Source organism: Chroicocephalus ridibundus, chromosome 3 (assembly GCF_963924245.1).
Source record: "Chroicocephalus ridibundus chromosome 3, bChrRid1.1, whole genome shotgun sequence".
In the NCBI taxonomy this organism is placed as follows: Eukaryota; Metazoa; Chordata; class Aves; order Charadriiformes; family Laridae; genus Chroicocephalus; species Chroicocephalus ridibundus.
The window spans coordinates 35542995-35564950 of NC_086286.1; the positions used below are offsets into that span (position 1 = coordinate 35542995).

The 21956-nt window shown below is 39.1% G+C and overlaps 1 protein-coding gene across 3 annotated transcripts in view; it reads right to left on the reverse strand.

Annotated features, from left to right (window-relative positions):
- Positions 1-5276: 5276 nt before the first annotated feature.
- Positions 5277-21956, reverse strand: part of ZFAND3 (zinc finger AN1-type containing 3) — a 149751-nt gene continuing 133071 nt past the window's right edge. For all 3 annotated transcript variants that reach the window (XM_063328694.1, XM_063328695.1, XM_063328696.1), the window contains one exon: positions 5277-13773. In XM_063328694.1, coding sequence (XP_063184764.1) covers positions 13619-13773 — 155 coding nt within the window. In that variant the 3' untranslated portion in view covers positions 5277-13618. The remainder of the gene's footprint in view (positions 13774-21956) is intronic.

Consider the following 21956-nt stretch of genomic DNA (forward strand, 5'->3'; position numbering starts at 1 on the left):
GTAATTGTTTTACCTGCTGGGTGCCTGTTTTACAAAGTCAGTGAAATGATTCCAAATGAAAGAAATGAGCCTAGCTGAAATACACCATCTCAGATGGCCTATTTGGCTGGTGGGGAGATGAGAGAGAGTGAGAGGGGGGCTGCATAACTGTAATTAACAAAAAATTTATTCTTGCTATTCTAAAGGCACTTCTCCCAGTTTCATCTGCTGGGTTCAGCATCTGACATGGGTTGGCTTGTGCAGTTTGACTATGTTTCTGGTATTCTGATCTCAGTGGAAATGTGTTGGAGAAGACAGAATATGGAACAAATTAGGCACCAAAGCCATCCCCATGCTAACTAATTGGATATATCTATAAACATCAAACAACCCCACAATCGCTGTTGAAGCTGTTGCATCAAACAATCATGAACATTCTCAAAGCTTGTAGATATAAAACATGTTGGCAACTGGGAAAGGAAGCTGTAAAAAGGGATAGCTTTTTAAAAACATTTGGATTACAGGTTCACATATCTCATTTAAAAACAAAACAAAAAAATATAGTTGTTACACAAACCATCTTCTCTGATTCACACACAGCTTCGTAAACACCATTTTACATTCTACTGTAAAGAGAAGCCATTCAGAATGAGCAGAGCCACTGCACAGGTTTTAAGGCCATCTGGCACGCGGTACTCAACTGTCCATCACTTGAGACCCAATGCTACCTCTGGGCTCATGGAGACCTGCTGTTATCTCAGTTTCTCTGTTACTGTCATTTGTTGACATCAAGAAAGGGAGGTTATGGAAGATGTTAGTTATGTGACTAAAACCAATGCTACTTTATTGGCAGCTGCCTTCTGTTTAGTTTCTTCTTTGTAGGGAAGAAAAATATTGTCTTTGCAGCTCTCTATGGCTTATTTTGAAGTTGTGTATCAAATCTGACAACAAAAATCAAGGTTTAACATTCTGAATTAAATTTAGATAGCTCATTGTTCCCCGGTCTTCTGTCCATGCTAAATGACTTTTTAGTTACCCTTGGCTGCAGGAAATTAATTACCTTGTATGTACGGTAGTAATGCAGATTTCAGGCATGTCAGTTGAGCTGTGCTAGGACAGTTCTTGTTTGGTTTTTATTTATTTTTATTTTTAGTAGATGCAGACGGTACCAGATGGAGGGCTTACGCAGCTAAAGGTATAGCTGTGCTTGGTTTGTTCAGTTTGTTTCAAGTGCTGTGTGTTGTAGTTGAGTAGCAGTGAGGAAGAGCTGCTCGTATATCTTGTAGCTGCTGCATGTGGTGAAATACTGTGGAAGTACTTGCACCTTCTCTCAGAAAAAAGCAGACATTGTTCTTGGTTAGGAAAACCTTTTAGAGGGAAAGAAGAGCAGTGACATGGGTGGGGAAACTCCAGCAGAAGAGACAAATCCCTCTCCCTTTCCGCAAGGACAGAGTGATAAGGAAGGGAGGATTTGCTTTGAAACTCTTTTATTGTCTGCCTTACCAAGCACATCTCAGTTTTTTATCTATTTGAAGAGAGGGCTTATTTTAGAGCCTAATAAACTAGAACATATTCTAGTTCAGAGACTGAGCTTCTTGGTGTGCTTTGATGTGCTCATTTGAAAGAAAAGGTGGGGAGTAGTTCCACATGAATACTCTCGCTGATTCAGGGTCTTGTCACAGCCTATTTTTCTTGTCTCCTTTTACATTAATTGGACAAATAGAAAATAATGAAGAGGGGACACAGAGCAGGCTCCCTGGATCAATAAAAATGTCAGTTTGGCTGTATCAATGTAATAGGCAGAGCTAATGTCATTTGGCTAAATAAATGGGTGTGTTTTGCGTAGCATTGTGGTTGTCCAGAGTGCTTTAAAAGCAAAGATGATGACAGAGCTCATCAGATCAGATACCAGAAATCTTCATAGTTATTTGATACCTCTCTTAGTTCTCAGCTTTACTTTTCAGCTACTAAATGCTGAAGTTCAATAAATTTTATCCATTGATCATTGGATAAATATAGATGTGAAATTGGAGTGCCACCAAAGACCTGATCTATGGAAGAGGTAGTCATGTGAGATGGGGGAGAATTTCTACTTTCAAGGCTGCTGAAACTTAAATGAAAGCAAAGTCTTTTAAACTCTGACCTTCAGCTTCTGGGTTTACTTTATTCACATTCTCCTTCAGGAGCCACATACTGGCTTTATTTATACTCAGCAAAATAAATAAGTTTGTGACCCTTTCTGCTATACACAGGCAGCTTTTTTTCTGGTAGAAAAGGTTCTTTATGCTATACTGAAATTAATACTGACAGACAGCCTCTTAGTAGTCTGTGTGTAACACTTTTTTACAAGTATTTCGGTGCTTTACAAATATGATTGCATACTTTGATCCCTTTCCCAAAGGGCAAATGCCTCTGAGAGGAAACAGCCCCATTTGCAACATGGAAAGCAAAATCAAACACCCTCTTATTGCAAGAAAGAGAAGAACTGTACTCCAGCTAACCTTAGGAAACTTAAATGGCTTGTAAAGAAGAATTCAGTCTAGCATAGAGCCCAGTTACCCTGGTTAGTGACCTGTCCTTTCAGCAATCTTCCATGCCTATTTGTTTTTCATTTCTTGTGAAAATCAAATACTGAGCCAAAGCATTAGTTCAGCATGGAGTTAGGTGTGTTATGTCATGTGCACTCACTGATGCAGGGCTCATTGTGAGCGAACAGAGAATGAAACTGTGGCAGAGGGATCTACTGTTTCTGTTCATGAGGAACAAGTTGGTCTTGCTGCACTTTCAGATTGGGTCAGTAACTAAACTAGCTTCTGCAGGAAGCTCTGTGTCCAAGATGATGAAGTGAGCAGTGTCCATTCACTAAATTAACTGAAAGATTCTGCTCACAGCCTGGCTACCAAGAGAGGCTGCTTAGTGCTAATCATAAAAAACTGTCAAGCAACTGTCCTTGTTGCATGCCAGGAGGACATTATCCATCGAAGTCTGGCATCCCTCTCCACCTCCACCAAGCCTCCCAATACCATTAAATACCAAGCCACCACTGCAACTTTGGACAAGAGTTGGTGGGATGTAGGAAGGAGGCTTCTGTGGGGAGCATGTGTTCCCCTTCAGTTACTGATCTCTGCTTGCCAACTGCACAGGACCTGGAATAAGAATTGCGGGGTGGGGAGAGGGAAGGTTTCATCACGGATTTCAGCAGTCCAGGGTGGCAGAGGGAGTTCTACTCTTTTCCGTTCTCTTCTAGAGCTTTTGATCATTTACAACAGTGTTGATCTGCCACTTGTCTGAGAAAGTGGGTGGATGTTATTGCAGAGGAGGTCAGAAGCTCTTTCGTACTGCTGTAGGAGAGGGTCTGCAGAGTACAGGCAGATCATGGCCAAGTGGTGTAGGGGCAGAGCATGAAACTAATACAGGAGATGCCTCACTAGCTCCAGCGCCAAACAAACGCTGTACTGTCAGTATCTCACACATTGCTACCCTTTTCTCCTGCCTGTCTACCAAAGTTGGTGCAGGACATCTCACTGTGACTTCTTTCCACAGTATCAAGGTTTTGAAGTCTTCTCTACAGAGGGTTTGGCGCATAGGTCTCAGCCTGGCCCAGTGACTCTGAACTTCTTGATACTGCCTGTCACTTTGGAGTGATGAGGAACTTGGGTGCCAGTCACACTGGGGATGACATTTCTTTGCTGGTTTGGCATAGTCAGTAGGACAAACACACAAATAGAGCTTGATTCTTGCACAGGGGTGCGTTTGGACTGTAAGTCCGCATCACATCATGTATAACCACATTCAAATAAATTCAAGGTAAGTGGATAGAGCCCAGTATTACTTCTCGATCCTTGCCAAATTACATGAACAAATTGATGAACTGCCTGCAGGTGAAGGTTGCATAGTCTGTCATCTCTGATCAAATAATGTCTGTGTGTGTGAGAGTATTCTGTGAGCGTCCTAAGCCTGTTGCAACTCCAGGAATGTGACCAGGTTCCATATCCTTGAGAAAGAATTTTCTTGTCTCTCTCTCGCTCGTGGGGGTTTTTTTTGGGTTTTTTTGTGTTTTTTTTTGTCGTGTGTGACTAAGTCTTGGTTTGCTCAGCACCTCACAATAATAAAGAAGTTGTTACAGTTTCTCCATAAGGCCCACATACCACCAGAGAGGTAATAAAAACGACTGGTTAGAATAGCATCATGTAAACTCTTTATCTGTTGCAAACCTTTGAAGTTCAGCTGCCTTCATTGACTGTAAGAGTTGGCGTGCAATGCTTGTACTTTTGTCTGGTTATGCTGGCACAGATAGAGCCCCAGCAGTCATGGGTAGAAGACCGAATAATTTGTATGCAATAGAAGCATGGCATGAAGAATGTGCTTCTGGCTGAAGTGAGCAAGTCACTTTATCACTGGGGTATTTTTTAAACTGAAGACTATTTACCTGGCAGCTGTGAATTAACGTGCTGATGAATTCTGTGCAGGAAGACTTTACACAGGTACCTTGGAAGAATTTACTACTTCAGATTTCTCTGTTTTTCTGTATTTAGGGGATCGACACCTTAGCCATATGCTCTAAAATAAAGGATAAAAATTAGCGATTCTAAGACTTAATGCTTTCATTCTTTTCGTATGCTTTGGAGTAGCAGTTATCTAGTAATGGAATTACACAGTATCCACAAACTGTAGTTCACAGCTAAGCACTCTCAAACAGAAAATTACACCAAGAAATCCATAAACAGTAAGAATAGCAAGGGTCAGACTGTCTTACCGTGAAGAATTATATGGTGCGGGAAGCCTATTGCCTTTTATTCTTTCTGTTAATGCTCCAATCTCAGCTCTCATGGTGCTTTCTCAGAAATCAGAAATGTTGTATTCAAAACACATCTCAGAATTCTATTTTGGTGCATTTTACACAAAACCGTGTAATCCGTATGGTAGATATTTAGCTCTGTCTGATAGGTTTTATCGTCAGACTGCTCTCAAAATAATTGATCCTCCTTGCCGTTAGTCTAGAAGGGTGCTGAATGTTGGCTAAGGAAAACTGATCCATGGTGATATTAAGTGACTAAATGAGGGCTGGTGTGAAACAAATGGTTAAAGACTGCATGAATCTTTCTGCCTTGTTGGATGTATGCAAGTTGCATAGGGCCTAACGCTTGTTTCAGTTCCTGTGGATTTAAGTTCCATAGGCTGCTGAATTTCCTTCCCTACCTTTCTGCTATCAGCCAAAGGCTGATAAAAGAAAGCCACCACAGAAATCACAATTCAATCACAGATCATCACTGTCTTGTTTAATACATTATATCTCTTTATAAACAATTTTATTGTCTCACACAACAAACGTGATTAGAAAAAGCCGGTACAATGTACAACTGAATTGCCCTCAGGGACTCATGGATGATAGGATCTGTGAATCCTGAGATCTTTCAGGGCTTGGGATAACAGTGCTGAGCCAGTGGACAACTTGCACATGCCTGCAGCTGAGGCAGCATAACTGGCTTTCCCTTTATTATCCAGACTGAGAACAACAAAGGCGAGGAACTGGTTCTGATTTATGTAAGGAGTTTGACTTGGGTGTACTTGACCCATGGCTTCTACGTCAATCAAAGCTGTCTGTTGCAGTAGTTGCGATGGTTGAGAATTGTCGTCGTGAAGCTTGACGTAAAGAAAACAAACCAACCCATAGTATCAACCACATGCTAATAATTTTAAATAATTCGTGTGATTGGTAAACATTTAGCATTACTTGGCAAATGAGCGATAACTATTTTATCCACAGAATAACAGCATTGGGTTAACAATAGAAAGAAAGATTTAAAGGCAGAACAAAGACAACATTTTTTATTCTTGGTCTGGATGGGGTTTCGGTACCTGTAAAGGTACTATTAAACGCTGCTTTCATATCTCTAGTGGCTTTAGTATCAAGCTAGCCTTAAGGTTCCTTGTATTGAGAAAGGCCACAGAGAAAGTTAAGAGCAATGAAGAAGGAGTTCAAATTGGAAGTACAACTCAGCCTTAATGGTATTTGCTACAGTGCATTAAGACAGCTCTAGGAATTTCATATACTAAATAGCAGCAGTCATTTAACACTTAAAAATAATGTTTTCATTACAGAAGGAAACAGCTACTGGCAATACAAACCTCAGTGCCTTATGTGCTTATCTCTACTGTTACGTTGTCTTCGCATAGACTCTGTCTTTGAGCATGGCACTGGCGTGGGGGGGTATTGTAGTTGACGAGGGAGATTCTGCAAAAGGGGTGACTGAGAAAGCCTATGGAAATTACAGCAGTGAAGTCACGAGTAGAGAAATGAAGGCCTGCACGAGGGATAGAACAGAGGCTGACAGAGGTATTGGGTAAGTTTCAAATAGCACGTATTTCCCTGCTCTCGCTAATTCAGCAGGAGTTGCTGCCTCAAAGTATTGCTATTAAGCTGTAATACGGTTAGCAGCACCTAGCTGATCCTACACCTACACACACGCACCCTTCATCCACCCTTTCACAGAGTCCCATGCCCCTAGGAACAGCATGAGACACAAATATCTGTGACCTAGTTGTTAGCATTTACTCAAACTTCTCAGATGTTGGGGGGAAGTATTATTAATGGCATTGGAAATGAGCATAATGGTGCATCCGAGACTAAGTCTGTGGTAATTCATAGAATACCAGGTTGGAAGGGACCACAAGGATCGTGTCGTCCAACCTTTCTTGACACAAGCGTGGTCCAGGCAAGGTGGCCCAGCACCCTGTCCATCTGAATCTTAAAAGTGTCAGATGGTGGGGAATTCACCACTTCCCTGGGGAGATTATTCAAATGGCTGATTGTTCTCGTTCTGAAAAATTTTCTTCTGTCCAATCGGTATCTCCCCAGGAGTAACTGTGTTGATAACGATTAAACTACAGCTAGTATTAAATAGGCAAATTGAGATATTATGACAGGCTATACTTCCCCAGAAGACAAGCCAGACAAGGACTGATTATATGTGTGTGGGTGTGCAGAAAGTGAAAGCTGTTTTTAGCTGAGAAGTGTAGTTCTGCTTCAGCCATGTGATGTCCCAGGAGATTTGTGTGTATGTATGTGTCCGTATATGGAAAGATCCATTTGGAACTATTATTTTTGACAAGACCTGAGACCAAACAGTCAAAAACAGAAAGAGAAAACACTGGGTGTGCAGTGTGACTTGAAGATAGCTATAGAATTTGTAACTGCTGCTTACCTGATGAAGAGTATTTTAATCTATATAAACATGGGGGGTAACGAAGGGGGATGGCTGCATGCAGACAGCATAAAGGTAATGCCTCTGGCTGCTGTGCATGTGACAGACTATCCAAAGGGGCAGGATTCATGCAAAGGTGATACAGGTGGATCAGTTAAAACATTTTTTGCTAGCCCTCTTTTTAAAACTCTAGTGCAGACAAAAACAGTTGTACTAGCCATCAGTGTTTAACTGAAATTTTAACATTGTCGGAGCTCATAATCTTCCTCATGCTGCTGCTAAATGTAGTATGTTAAAAGATGTCTCCATAAACTGGTCCAGTTAAAGCTTTCAGGAATCTAAAGCAAATGTAGTATACTTTCAATTCTGCAGAAGAAGAAAAAAAAAAAAAAGACAAACTATTGCGAGAAAGAAGAATGAACTCTGAATTTCTCAAGTAGAGGGCTCAGAGTCTCTTCTCCCTCCTCTAAGAGGCTTACATTTCTTTGCTCCTTTGAAAACTAGAGAGATGATACAGAGCATTTCAGGAGTTAATAGTGAACCTTTCATTTAGGTTTCTTAATGCAGAAGTGCTGATCATGCAGGCCTTCCTTTCAAAAGATGATACAAAAAAACCCAAACACCAAACAGGCACGGCATTAGGGATTGCTACTTTGCCTCAAAGAGATCCTGAACAGTTTAAGAGGAGAAAAACACCCCAACGTTTTCGAATGTGCTGAGAACCTTAAAGAGAGCTCCTTCTGGTGTTGCATCTCTGATACAGAGGATGACTTCAAAACTTTGCTTTCAGAGATGTCAACTTTTTTTTTTTTTTTTCCTCCTTTAAAAACCCTGAAGCCTTTAGAACTCTAGTTAGAATGTGGTTTCCTATCCCCCCGAGCACATTTGGTACAGGGCAGGAAAGTGTCGTCTGTAACTCACAAAAGAACAAACAGGCCTACGCAATGAGGAAATAGTGGGTACCATCTCCTGTCCTTTTGCGTGAAGGGAGAGCCGACAGACAAGAGTAGGTCTCTATAATTTTATTCTCATCACTTACACAGTCACTGCACCGTAACTAGCTTTGCACAAACCTAGCAGAAAGGAACATTCTGCTTATGGTTAAACCATCGCCATTAACGCCACTAGAAGAACAAAACCCTTTTGTTAGAGGATGCAGTCATCATCTTTAAAAACTATATATAATTTCAGTAATCTCTTCCTAATGCTTCAGATGCATGTATTGAATTTGAAATACTTTACAGTTAGTCTTATAAAGTTCTGCTTGTTTTTCTTCCACAGAAAATAGCAGCATACTGCAAAATAGGAAGGTCCTGTAGCAAAATATGTAGTTATTACTAAATAATCCATCAAAAATGTTTTCTGACAGTCCTGTTTCATTTCTTTGCATATAACGTATGTTGCAGAATTGACTCAGACAAACTCTACACAGGTATATTCACAAAGATAAAGCAAAACAGTTTTCTGTAGTACCAAGTCAAGAAAGTTGGTGCTATTTGGCAAGTAATTCTTTGCCTCTTCACCATTTTATGCTCTGAGCTGACTTGAAGGGGAAGGTGGATGTGATCTCTAAGCACTTGTCATTTTGCATCCTCTGCCTCCTGCTTTCAGGCCTTCTTTCCTCCCGACTCAACTTCAGATTGGAAGATGGGGCATGCAGAGTTCACAGGAAGGTGTATGTGAACAGTATCATGGAATTGAAGTTCAAAACACCCATAGCCCAACATCCAGAACAAGTAAATCACGTCCGCATTCAGTTAATTGAAGAAATAACCTATCACTGTAGTAAAATACAGGAGGAGGTTATCAATTCTATAGCCCAACGTCCATATTTTAATCTGCTTGAACTAATGTGCAGGGGCTTGCAAGAAAAAAAAAAAAAGTTGATGCTTTTTTTCCTGTGGTGAGTACTGAAAAGCCAAAAAGAGCAGAACTACTTTCAAATGTCCAGCTGCGCATGCTGACTGCCTCAACAAAAAGGAAAAAAGAATGAAGACCAGGAAGAGAAAGAAAAGTATGTCCTTCTCACTGATGTCTTCGAGAACTGTCATTTAAGAGTGGCTCTTCCCAGCAGCATTAACGCATGTTCTTCTGGAAAAGCTGCTAATAGTGAGAGATAAAGCCCACTATTGCACAGGTTCGCCATGTAAAACGTATTCGCCATGTAAAAGTATTTTGAAGAGTTTTTCCAGTGTGGTCCTTTCTGTAGCAAAGTGTGCACAGACACAGTCTCAGCTAAGCTTAAGATTGTGAACCGGTTACACTAGAACTGTATTCTTACACAGCAGCTCCTGCCACAGCAGCTTTTGAGTTGAATCTGCTTCTATTTATTTTTGTCCTGTGTGCAGAATTCTAATCAGGTATTTGAATGAGGAAATTAAGATCTGGTGCCAATTAATACAGTTCATTTTAAGCAGCGTTGTCTTAAATGTTTCCATTTGTTGTGTAGGTATAAAAGTTCCCAGGAGCATACAAAATTATCTCCAGCGTGAATTGGCTACAATCTCATCGTGACATTAAGGGATTACTTTGATTAGACCTTCTCTTCACTGTTCCACTGATGACTGACAATTTCAGTAACTACACTACAACAAAGAGAATGTTAATTCATTTGTTTGGGCACTTAGCTGTGTATGCTTCAGCTGTAAGCATAGGTGCTGTCAGTTATTCCACTGATGCATTTCTTGGAGTCTATTTTAAGACCTGCATTTTTATGACACCATTAGTATCAGTTTTCTTCCCTGTTGAGTCTTTGTACTGAAATGGTCATTGTAAGATCAAAAAAAAGTGCTTTTATCCCTTAGAGATTTATATCTAAATTGTAGCACAGTCACAGAAGGAACTGCTACAATTGTAGAAAGAACTGAACACCACAACGAGTAATGAGAAATTAAATATAAACAGGACATTGTGTTCAAGAGGCCAGGGGATTACAGTTTGTCCAAAACAAGAAAGTCACGCAAAATTCAAGTTTTGAATGTATTTGTCACCTTCCATGGAGTAGATAAAAGCAGTAAATATTACCTTTTGGACCGCTATAATTGCGCCAGGACTCGTTCTCAGGTACCTTGTTTTACAGTTACATTGCTTCTCATTCAAGACACTAAACTGCTTCAAAACAGAAACCAGTGCAATTAAGGACAGGCTCTGCCATAGCAGCCGTCATGGGCAATTCCTATTTTTCCTTGAAGCCTTGGCACCCAGCTATAGGTTTGAAACTTGATGAAAAGGCAGAGCTGTTTTATGTAACTTACCTTTACTATAACACAGCCATCTTGTTCAAGAATCACGCACAGTTTTATAATTGAAAGTACCATATGAATTTGAAGAAAAAAAAATGGGTATACATGTCCCATGAATCAGGCACAATTTCAATTCCAAACAAATTTCAAAATTGTTTTTAAATAATTACCTTGATATTCTCTCTCCCTCTAATACAGTTCATTGTTTTTTAATTAGCCTTATGTTTCTACCATCTAAATGATTAAGAAACAATAGTTATTCCTCTACTTATCCATTATGAACACAGCCCATCATGACTTGGAATACAGCTACTCTAGGTGCAGAAGTTGACAAAATGCATGAAAGAACATTTAAGATTTTTTAAAACTTTGATGCCAATGATACAGTGCACAGTGTGCATTTGACTTAAGAGTATGAACAACTTGTTCATTTGCTTACTATATCTAACCTCAAAATTAAATTGACCAATACTCAGGCTATACTAGATTTAGCCAGATTTGCTTACAAAATAAATCACTAAACTTGAACCCAGCAGAAATATTATCCTCCCCTTCCAAACTGGCGGAAAATAGTCCCACATTTCACCTATTGTAAATTCAACTTGAAGTTACTGACTAATGTTGGCATTTTCCCCATTCATATTTCTTATATGAACTTGCAGTAGAAATGGTGCAAAATAGCAAGACTTGTTGGAATAGGCAGAAAGGAATTCAAACTTTAATCTGATTGGTTTAATTCTTTTTTAGCAGGAGGAAAAAGAATAAAGTTACAAGATTCTTTTAATATTTTCACAATGTTAAACTAAAACTGAGCTCTAGGCTACATGTGTAAGTAAATCTAGAACACAAAAGGGTTAAATAAGATCTTCTTTTAAGATACAAGAACTTAAGCTTTCTTTACGTTTAACAAACTTCACAGAACAGATACTGCAAAGGAACAACCCCCTCCCCAACTTTTTTGTTTAAAGTGAACATTGTCCATAATTCACATGAACTTTAAGTAGTGTTCTCTCAAGAGCCGCCTTGAAACCGTCTGTGCACTTGTAATGAGATTAAAGAGAATATTAAGGAGGAACAAAATAGCATCTTCAGTATTAATGCAGAAAAGTCTTGTGTATCAATCAGAATGCCCATCAAAAGCTACTTTGTAGGAAAAGAAAGTGCGTATCACAGCAGCCGCCAAAATCCGTGTTTTTTTTAAACTCCTCACGGCAAATGTAAATAATATCCTTGGACAGTCCCTCTCACCAGGACCATTTCCTGAAAATGTAGCACATTACAGAAGATTTTGCTGCTGGTTTCATATTCTTGAATAACCACAATAATAAAAAAAAAACAGCTTGCCTTTCGGATAGCTTGCATTTTATAATGACGGGACACTTCTGATTTGCTTCATGGTTAATTAATGCTAATACAGTCAGATGCTGCGTGTGTGTGTGTAGAGACATATATGTCGTCTTTTTTTTTTAAAAAATTAGTTGTCTCCTTGCTAAATGCTCCTAGCTGGCTACCAAAGTAACAATATAATTTGGCCTATAAGGAGTTAGTTACCTGTAACAAGTAGAATGCAGGATGACTCATACAAACTTACTCCCCAAACGCTGGCGTTTTTCAAGTGACACATTACTTCACCCCTCTGATGTTTTATATCTGCCCAGTATTTGAAGAGGAGACAAAATCTTCCCTCCCTCAGGTTTTCTTACAAATTTACCTGATTGTTAATGCCTTACAAATAGACTGAGAAGCTAAATTCGTTCAGGATTAAACTGGGCCACATTGGTACTAATCCTTTTTACCTGCGTAAACCCTGTGTGCAGCAGGAGACGTGCTGATTATTCTGTTTGCTTTTTTATGTTTCCAAACTGACAAGACTGGTGCAATTCAGTTCAGCTCAGCTCAACGTGACATACTGTAATACAGAACCATAGGTCTAAACAGATCCAAAACATTCTACTCATGTAATGCTTTTCACATTCACTTGCTATACTTGCTTTGCAATAGATGCGGGCAGAGATTTTCATGAGAGCGTTCAGCTGCATAGAAAGAGGGCTGATATAGCCCGTTTGATTATCTCATTGACACTCTGGAAGCGAGGAACACAAACTCAATCTGATAAAGGGTGTTTTACCGGTTGTTCCCCAATACTGTTACTGAATTCCGTTTGCTACAAAATGTCCTTTTTTTTTTTCCCCAATATATAAGTCTAGCTACAGAAAGTCAGTCTGTAGAATCCAGCCATGGCTACTGTGCTGTGAATTAGCCTTATTTGATCAATTATCAGATACCTGCACTTAGCAAAAGGCAAACAAGAGCCAATCAGGTTTCGGCCGGTGGGAATGGCTGCACTGCTCAAGGTACGTGGAACCTGTTCACACAACTCGTAGAATCTCTGTGGATGCCATGTAAAAAGTATGCACCATTTACTGCTCTGGGATGGAGTTGGCTTTAAAGTGAGATCATAATTTAACTGAGAAGAAAGAAAAAAAAACAACAAAAAACCCTGATAGGTTCTTTATAGTAAGATAGATATAAAAATTTTTCATAAGAATCTCTGTCCCCCTTTCTTTTTGGCTTCCTGGGAAGAACCAGAAAGATGTTCCTACCCCAACAGAATCCCTGATGCTGGTGACACTGCCTAACTCAAAAGCCACACGCGATGAAGGCACGAGTGACCAGTCAGGTCTTCTGGGCTTAAGCAGCTGCAGTTGCTGCTCTTAGTAGTATTTCACCTCCTCAGGATTCACTAGCAGTGAAGAGGTGAAAGGCTGCACATTAAACAGTTTGTCTGAAAGCCATGTGCATAGCAAACTTTTACACCAGCTTCTATACGACTATTTGTTTTAACTCTGCAGCTGGAATGTTTCCAGCGTAAGGCTTTTAGAGTGACTCCAGCAATAACAGAAGCCTTTGGATTTTTCTTGTTTTGTTTAAATCCACTAGCCATGCTCAAAAATAATATTTCTTCATGTTTTATTTTTATACGGTGGCTAGCAGGCACCTTAGTAACCAGCCAGAAATCAATTTCAACCACCATCAACCCCTAAACTACAGTACCAGGACGGTTGGCTAAAGAAAGGAAACTGATTGGCTGTAGTCTGAAACTTGCCTAGTACAAGGTGTCTGGCTGACTTTGTCCTAAATAAGGCTAACATTAGTGAACTAAGAGAACAGCATTTGGTTGCAGTCTTGCACTCAGGAACATCCTTCGCCAATGCGTTGGCAAGATCTCCCTACTTTCCGATCCAGTTTCACCATTTTCATAATGGCTTCCTCACGCCCACGTCCCATGTGGTCAAATGTGCAGTCATGTTGTTCAGGCAGGCGATGTAACATACAGAACACGTAACCTACCGTGGAAAGGGAGAAAAAAAAAATACAGTTAGGGACTTGTGGTAAAAGTGGCAGAATCTTACCCAAATCAGAAGTGAATCCCTCTATAATCTCCCTATTGGGGGATTACTCAGTTCTCAAAAATTAATGCCAGCTTTAAGTTTTTACTTATCTTCCTTACAGGGTATTAACAAATATCTGATTATTTACTGCACTTCCGTGAGTATTTATCAATACAGTATCAAAAGCTCAAGTCATATTAGGTTTGCGGGGTTTTTTTGCCATCCTGTCATCTTAGAGCGGAAGCCCCCAAAATCATCTAAACTAGGTGTACCCAGATAGTAAACAAAGATGATGGGGTTTTTTTTTGAAAAAAAAACAAACAAAAAAACAAAAAAAACCAAAAACCCCAAAAAACCAACCCGATCACCTTCACTGAACTCTTTTCTGCTTTATGTGGAGCTGGTTGTCATCTCTGAAATTCATGCCTACGGTGCTTCAGGTTTAGCTCCCAAGCAGGCATTCAGGTCAGAACTGTTAAATCTAAGCACCTTACTTCCTCCGCACTGCCAGCACCCCGCCTTGGCAGCGGCTGCAGGAGAGTTCACCACTCCACCACTGTTCCAGTTTTCAGAAGCTTCTCTTCATGAACTGGTCTGACACTAACCACAGGGGGTGAACAGGCATTTGACACAGGGACATGTTATGCCACATCATCTTGCTCTGTAGCTGAAAAGATGTAGGTTATTGTCTCTCTGTCTAAAGCTAGTCAACGTTGTTCAGTTTTCCAGGGAGCATGTGATTCAGAAACATGGCAATACTTCTTCCTGTGGGTGAGGAGGCCATCTTCAGTAGCCACCTCTTTTTAGTCTACAAAGAAAATCAGCTTTTTTTCTTATTTGGCCCTAACGCTTTATAACAGTAAAGAAATTGCCTCAAATTTCCTACCTCTAAAATGAATGTTACATAGCGATAAATAGTATTAAGATGATAGGGAAAAGAGTCACACGGTTACAGGGTTCGCGTAGTCCACTGTATATGAAACGAAGTCTGGTAATTGCCTATGCTGCAATATTTTTCCTGCATGATGGTGCCAAGAGCATCACTCTGCCTCTCACTGAATGCTTTACGTTACTGCTGCTCCTTGAATGCTCAAAAGATATTAAAACCACAAAACAGTGATATGTGAGAGATGGAAAAGTGAGTGAATGATTGAGAATGTGTGTTTGTGCAGATATATACATGCACACATATATATAAAAATATGTGTGTAAACTATTTCCTGGACTATAAAACAGCAATTGTAGGAGAGAACAAGAGGCTATGTTTGTTTGCGTGATTGTTAAGAAAACAGAAAGGGGAAGAGTATCACACATGGAATTATAAAAAAAAAAAAGAAAAAAAAAAAAGAAAAATTGATTTATCTTTGCTCTTTGTTTCAATAGCACCAGCTATGAAACGACATGTCTATTATCTGTGGCTGGCTTTGAAATCCAAAGCAAAAAAGACTGCATTGGTGTATGTGATTCAGAAATAAGGATGGAAAGATGCAGATTGAACTGATATATATCTTGCCCCTTGCAGTCATTGCCTCCACTTCAATCTCAGTCTGGGTCATACCACACTCAAGTGTGACAAATATCTTTCTTGAGGTGCCAAAAATTCAAGGTCTGATTGTTAAAATGAAAACATCCTTGGACTATAGTTTCAGTACTGAACAGGCATTTCACTCAATTCTCTCTTACAGAAAGCATGGACTGAAGGCTTCCCTTATTTATTGAAATAAGACTTCAAATTACTGAACCAACGGCCACTGCAGACACAAGAACACATAAATACCTGACTAGATGAGCTCAAAAATCAAGTTCGTCATCGTATCTGCAATGGATGCGTAAGAAGCAGATGCAAGAAACCCTGCAGATATGGATTGTGTTGAAGTCGTTTCAGTCCCTTGTAGGTAAAAAATGGTTTTAAATCCTGATGGTTTTACGGATTCTCTCCACATGGTTAAGAGCCATATGTAGAAATGCTATTTAATTTTATGTAAAAGACATCTTGAAGGTGTATACAATCTTCTGTGCAGCTTCAGTAAGACCCTTTTGACAACTCTGCATGTATTTTCCTATTAGATTTATACAACATGATTTATCACTTTTGAGCATGATCGTTCAATTACCACATCCTCACCTTCTACAAAGCCTCCTGCCTTTTGTAGACCAGTGACATTCCTTTCTACTTTGCCACCCCTCCAATACAATCTATTCTGTGCTTTGTGGTATATTTATTTCTTTTTTGAACACCTTTTAGTTCTTTTTAGAGCACCTGTATTCACGTAGGAAAAGCTGTACTGTATACTATTTTTATTCCAGATGAAACATATTATTTATTTTTTCTGTTTGTCAAGTATTTCCTTATGCATTCTTGAACAGAATTTCAATAACTGTCAACAAAGAATAGCAGGTGATTTTAATTCTCCCAGACTATGGGAAAAGTGTTTCTAATTTCAGCAACTAAATGATCAAAACCTGTTATTCATATATCTATTTAAATACATACTGCTAATTAGAACTGATAATACCTAATGAAAGAATACCCAAGCACATTTTGAACATTACTAAAGATAGTTTTGTATATATATTGGCTGTTCTTATGGAGAGGGTTTATTTGTGTTTAATTAGCAACAGAGATCTCTGGAAGTCTCATTTCCAAAAGAGACTTAAGATCTTTAGTCCCATTGCTGCAAATGCCTAAGTCGCTTTAAACACTGGAACTTGTATTTTTTTAGGTTTTATTTAAAATTTAAAGGACTTGAATACTGTTATACAGTAAGCACTTGGTTCAGTAACAGTAGTTCTGAGCATTTTTTCATTAGTTCAGAGTGGATATATTCAATTAAGTTATTACTGCTATATTCACTCCTTGCTTCTTCACTGGTCTGGAAATAAGAGTGTCCATTCTGTGGTCTGTGTGCGCACAAGTGCCTGATGTCGTATCGAGACCATCAGTTTTTATAATGGTTCCATTCTTAACTTACATGCACTGGGACAGAAGGCCAATATACGTACATCTATTTTGATCCTTAAAACCAATCCAGATTGAGAGGTGATTTTTTTTACACCCAAGAACTCTGCTTTTTTGGTTATAAAGCAAGTTAGATTACTGAACTCTTGCAGTGTATTTACAGTTAAGTTCATTATGGGAGATACAAAATACACATTGTCTCCCCTAAAGGATTTTACTGCAGAAATGCTTCTTTTAATGCACTGTAACTAAAAGACGAAATAAATAACTTTTGGCTAGGGGAAAGAGCATTGGAAAAGGGAATCCATCTGCAAACTAAAGTTAAGTTTACCGTAGTCATCAACCAAAAACATGCCAGACTTCCACTCCAAGCACAGAAGATGTCAGTCTAGTAAATGTAATAATACATCTCCCAGCATTACAATTGTTGTTTTCCTGATATAAGAAGTAAACTATGAAGCACCGACTCCTCAGGCCTCTAATGCAAGCATCTTGGAAAAACATTATGTAGCGCCTCAAAACTTTTGAACTCCTCTAAGCACACCAGAAATTACTTCACAATATATCATCAAAAATTCACTTTGATTTCATCACCAGAGCATAGATGTTTAAAGTCGTAAGGCAGTGTACCATCTCTGCCTTACTTGTACCATGCAGGTGAGCCCTTTACATGCAAAAAAACATCATTCAAAGGAAGTCTGAGATTGCACAGAAGCAACTGTGAAGTTGCTTTCATCATTCCTGAGGAATCTGCTGGGAAAAGGCAATTGGAGAGGACAGAAAACAAAATAATCTTCCATATTCGAGACCAGAGAATACCACAGACCTACAGTTCCCTGTGTGTGGGTGATGATGAAAAATGACTGCGTTTTCCTCATTGTTATATGCAAGAGCACTGCCTAGATGGGAGTATGAAATGACAATAAGCAAATATTTCAACTAAAACCTACATTTAATTCTTAACTTTCTGTCCTTGAATTCTGAAAATGGTAAGCTGCTAAAATACCAACAAAATGGTACGTGAAGCATCAGAATCAATTCAACTAAATGGCATAATAATCCAGAACACAAAAGCCAAATTGTAATTTTGGAGGGTCCCTGATTTAGTTAAATTTCTTTTTTCTTTTTGTTAGCTCCACAGAAAGCAGTCAGACTTTCTGGAACACGGCACAAACACCCAATAATTGGATTACTGCAAACTACCTACAGGGAAGCACAGCACACTGGTGGGACTACTCTAGTGGATGTCCTTGGCCAGGCATGGAGTCCCAGACTCTTCTAATGTACTGCTGGAGAACATCACGCTGTTACACAAGATACATAACAAATATAATGATCCCTGTTACACGAATAGCATTATGATAGAAAGGAAGCTCCTTTTCCCGCTCCAAGATTCTGGTCCTAATCTCATTGACGAGGCATTCAGAAAGCTGCAAAGGGAAGACTCAGAATACGTGAGCATATTTTGAAAAGTGGTAGAAGTGCCAAAAAAGCTTATTAAACGTTCATACATCTTACACATTTACAAAGTGGCTTAAAAACATTTAAAAGTGCCCCCATTTGAAACATCTTGACGTGTATTACCTAAAAAGTAGTTGCCTGCTGCCACAATTACCATACAAAATCAGAGCTTCTGATACTTCAAAATCATCTTACCTGCCCCCTAGTACAGCTATTTACCATTTTCATTCCCAAGTTAAAATGCAGAAGTAGAAAACTTCCACAATTTGCAGCCATTTCCAGATTTTATTTAATGAACAACTTGTGTTTGTATAGGTCCCCCTATACAAAGCCTATTCAAAAATGGTCTTAATGATGGCACAGACTTCTTCCTGTGCAGAATTCTCTGCTGTATGCGTTGGCTTCTTCACGTGCTTCACAAGAAATTTTACCTTCCTTGCTAATCTGAAATTCTAATCAGCAAGAGGTTCAAACAGAACTTAAAAATACCTTGTAACCCTAAGAGATAATGGTGCTGCAAAAATTCTCTACCAAAGGTGTATTATCTAGCAAGGTATGTGTGAGTCTTTATGCAGACTTCTGTGCAAGAACAGATTTTTAATCTATTTTTAAAGGCGAACATACCTACAGGATATCATACAACAGAGCAAACAGAGGCAGATTAGCCATCAGAGAAGATTAGCTCATGCAGTGATACATGCAGCTGCAGCACTGTTCAGAGTAACTGGACATCATTCCCCAAAAGCGTCTATTAATCCCCAAAACAATAATTATGTATCTGCTCCATCCCTTCCAACTGTCCATGTGTTGTAAATTATACTAACAATAAAGCTATTTTAAAAAGTGCGAGAGGGAAATCTGTTTTTTCCTCTCTTCAAGACATGGAATAGGTACGAAACGAATCTAAGAGTGGAACAAATAACTACCAAGACACAAAGCCAAGATCCTAAAGACTTGTGCATCAAGTACCTCACGAAACACTTGCTCTCTGGATTCCAGTACGATCCATCTCTTTCCCCTAGTATTTTGGAGATTGTTTGAAAAGAACATCCAGCAATGGAAGAAGTAAAAGCGTGCTATAGTCCAGCCTAGCAAGATTTCCAGCGCAGCTTGTATGCACTGCTATTTTACAGTATAAAAATGTTCTAGTCTGCTGATATCTTGTATTACTCTCCTTCTAGACAGCTCCATTCTTGCATATACTCTAATTATCTCTTCTCTTTCTTCTGTGGGGAATGCTCTGCACTGGCATTGTCAGCTTTCATTACACAACTCAAGGAACATTCAGTTTCACTGACATTTTCTATAAAACCAAACCAAATCCCAACAAGGTAAACAACAAGCTTTTGGAAATAAGTGAGCTAAACTATTCTCCTGTTTCTCTTTCCCAGCTTTGCAAGATGTCACACACTTTGATTAAGTGCTAAATAGTTCAGAATAACTTGACTAGGAATCTTGTCGTTCCTTCCCATGGGGAAAGGGGAGTAAGCCACATTATGGGGAAGCTTTTTAACCAAATAGATGTATTTATTAAAACTGCACAAAACATAGCTTGAGGCAGTCCTTTCTATCATTTCCACTCCAAGAAGACTGGATGGGGAATGTTATCCTCTAAGTGCTCAAAGTTAGAAGTCTCTAAATATTAATGCACAGTATCTTAAATATTGCCATGTTCGTTCACAAACAGCACAGCTGCAAAAGATTCAGGAAAACACACAGTAGGAAGACCTGTACTTTGCTTATCAACTTGTTTTTGTAGCCATCTGCTATGGTCACTGAAATTTGCTTTTCAATATTTTGTTCTTTATATAGATCATCTATACTTACTCCTGACTACCAAAATGATAAACAGGAAAAGAAAAGGGGCGGTATAAAACACCTTCGAATGTTTCTTTTAATCTGCCAATCTGTCCCCAGGACTGGATGTGCACTTGGGACTTCCATCCTGCTCTTAAATCAGTCATAATCTCAGGTTTCATGCCAGAAGCACGCAGCTCCATGACATCTGTGATGTTACATAAAATTTTATGCCTGAGACTGAGGATGCTTACACGATGCTGCAGATTCATTTTGCATTTGTACTACTGGGTTTATGGTTTGGAGAAAAGAAGGGAACAAAGTATTTTTTTTTTTTTCCTTTCTTGCTCTATTTTGCTGTCTGCCACAAAGAGGGTAAAACAATACGTATGGACACACATTAGAGACAAAAAAAAGCTACTGGTGAAAAAAACTGCCCTGGAAATGAATGGAAGAAATTGTATACATCATCTTAATCCTGTAACAGCCACTGGACAGGTATGGTTAAAGATTCTGCAAGAATTCTTTAGACTGCAAGGCAAAAACTTTGTATTTCCAAGTTTAGTCACGTATAACCTGTGTTTCAAAGTGTCTTCTGTCTATTTTCCTGAAGATCATAAACCTGGGAAGCTGCTTTAGGGAACACACAGGAGATGCGGTTTTGCACTGTGGATACTGCAAACAAACTACCTTTTATCCCAATTTGTGCTAATTTCAAATTCACTTTCCTATTTATCTTACTACTTTACTTGCACAGAAAGCTGTCAAACTATTTTTTCCTACATTAAATGTGACACAAATTTTGAACAGAGAATTTATATCACTTGAGGACAGAGCACATGCTGATTTTTAAGTATTTTGGTTTTTTTTAATCAACAATTCTTAAGGAAGTTCTATGTAAAACACTGTTCTACTCCTTGACCTTGGAACTAAAAAGAACTCGAACAGTTTCCTCCTGGTTCTTTGAAGACAGTGTACTTGGAGTGGGAAAAATTAAGAAACAGCATTCTCCTAGATTCAAGTCCTGCCTTTGCTCTAGTGGATACCAACTCCACAGAAGTAGGGAGCATCTCCAGGAACAGAACTGAGGTTTTCAGGAAATAATTTTTTAATTTCAAAGAATCCTCAATGAATCAAAGTGATAAAACCAGCATACCTGCTTTGTAATAATTAAACTGCAGGTCAGGCCTTACTAAAGTCATGATTATATCTCAGTTCCGCCACATACCACAGAATAACGGTGGTTAAATCTTTTGGTTTGAACCAAATATTTTTCTTGCTCTACAGAACACATACACATAAAAATAAGTACTTTTGTATCACAACTTCTTCGCCTCACTATTCATCATTCATGAGTTAAGGCCAACATCTATCAGAGACAGTCTAACAGAGCAACTTAGGTATGTGATTACTCTGAGGGATACAGCATGCAATGCTCTTTTCTAAACTGCTTTATACCTCAGAAGTCACTGGCCTACACACTTCATCTTGTATGCTCCTCTTCCAACCTTATACACTGTCCTCAATTTTTTGTCTAAGTTGCAATCCACAGCAGCCAAGCACAAGCAGTAGTTGTGACACTACAAGGTGACGTATCAGCTAGCACAAATGGGGAGTTACCACTGGTCTGAAACATCTATAGAACTGGGGTATAATCCCACTTCATCTGAGGTGATAGATGCAACTTCCCAGAAATCAGCATTTTAATTTATCCCATACTTTCTCAATATAACCGAAAGAAACATTTTTCTCCAAAAGACTTGCACAATTGCTGAAGCACAAAGGCAAAACAGTTAAAGTTTAATTTAACAAGAGAATTTTCAAAGGAACCATTTTGCTCCCAACAACTTGCAGCATCAACAGTGGTGCCAGACAGTGAACACCAACGCATGACTAACTTGAGGGAGAGGACAGACTAGGT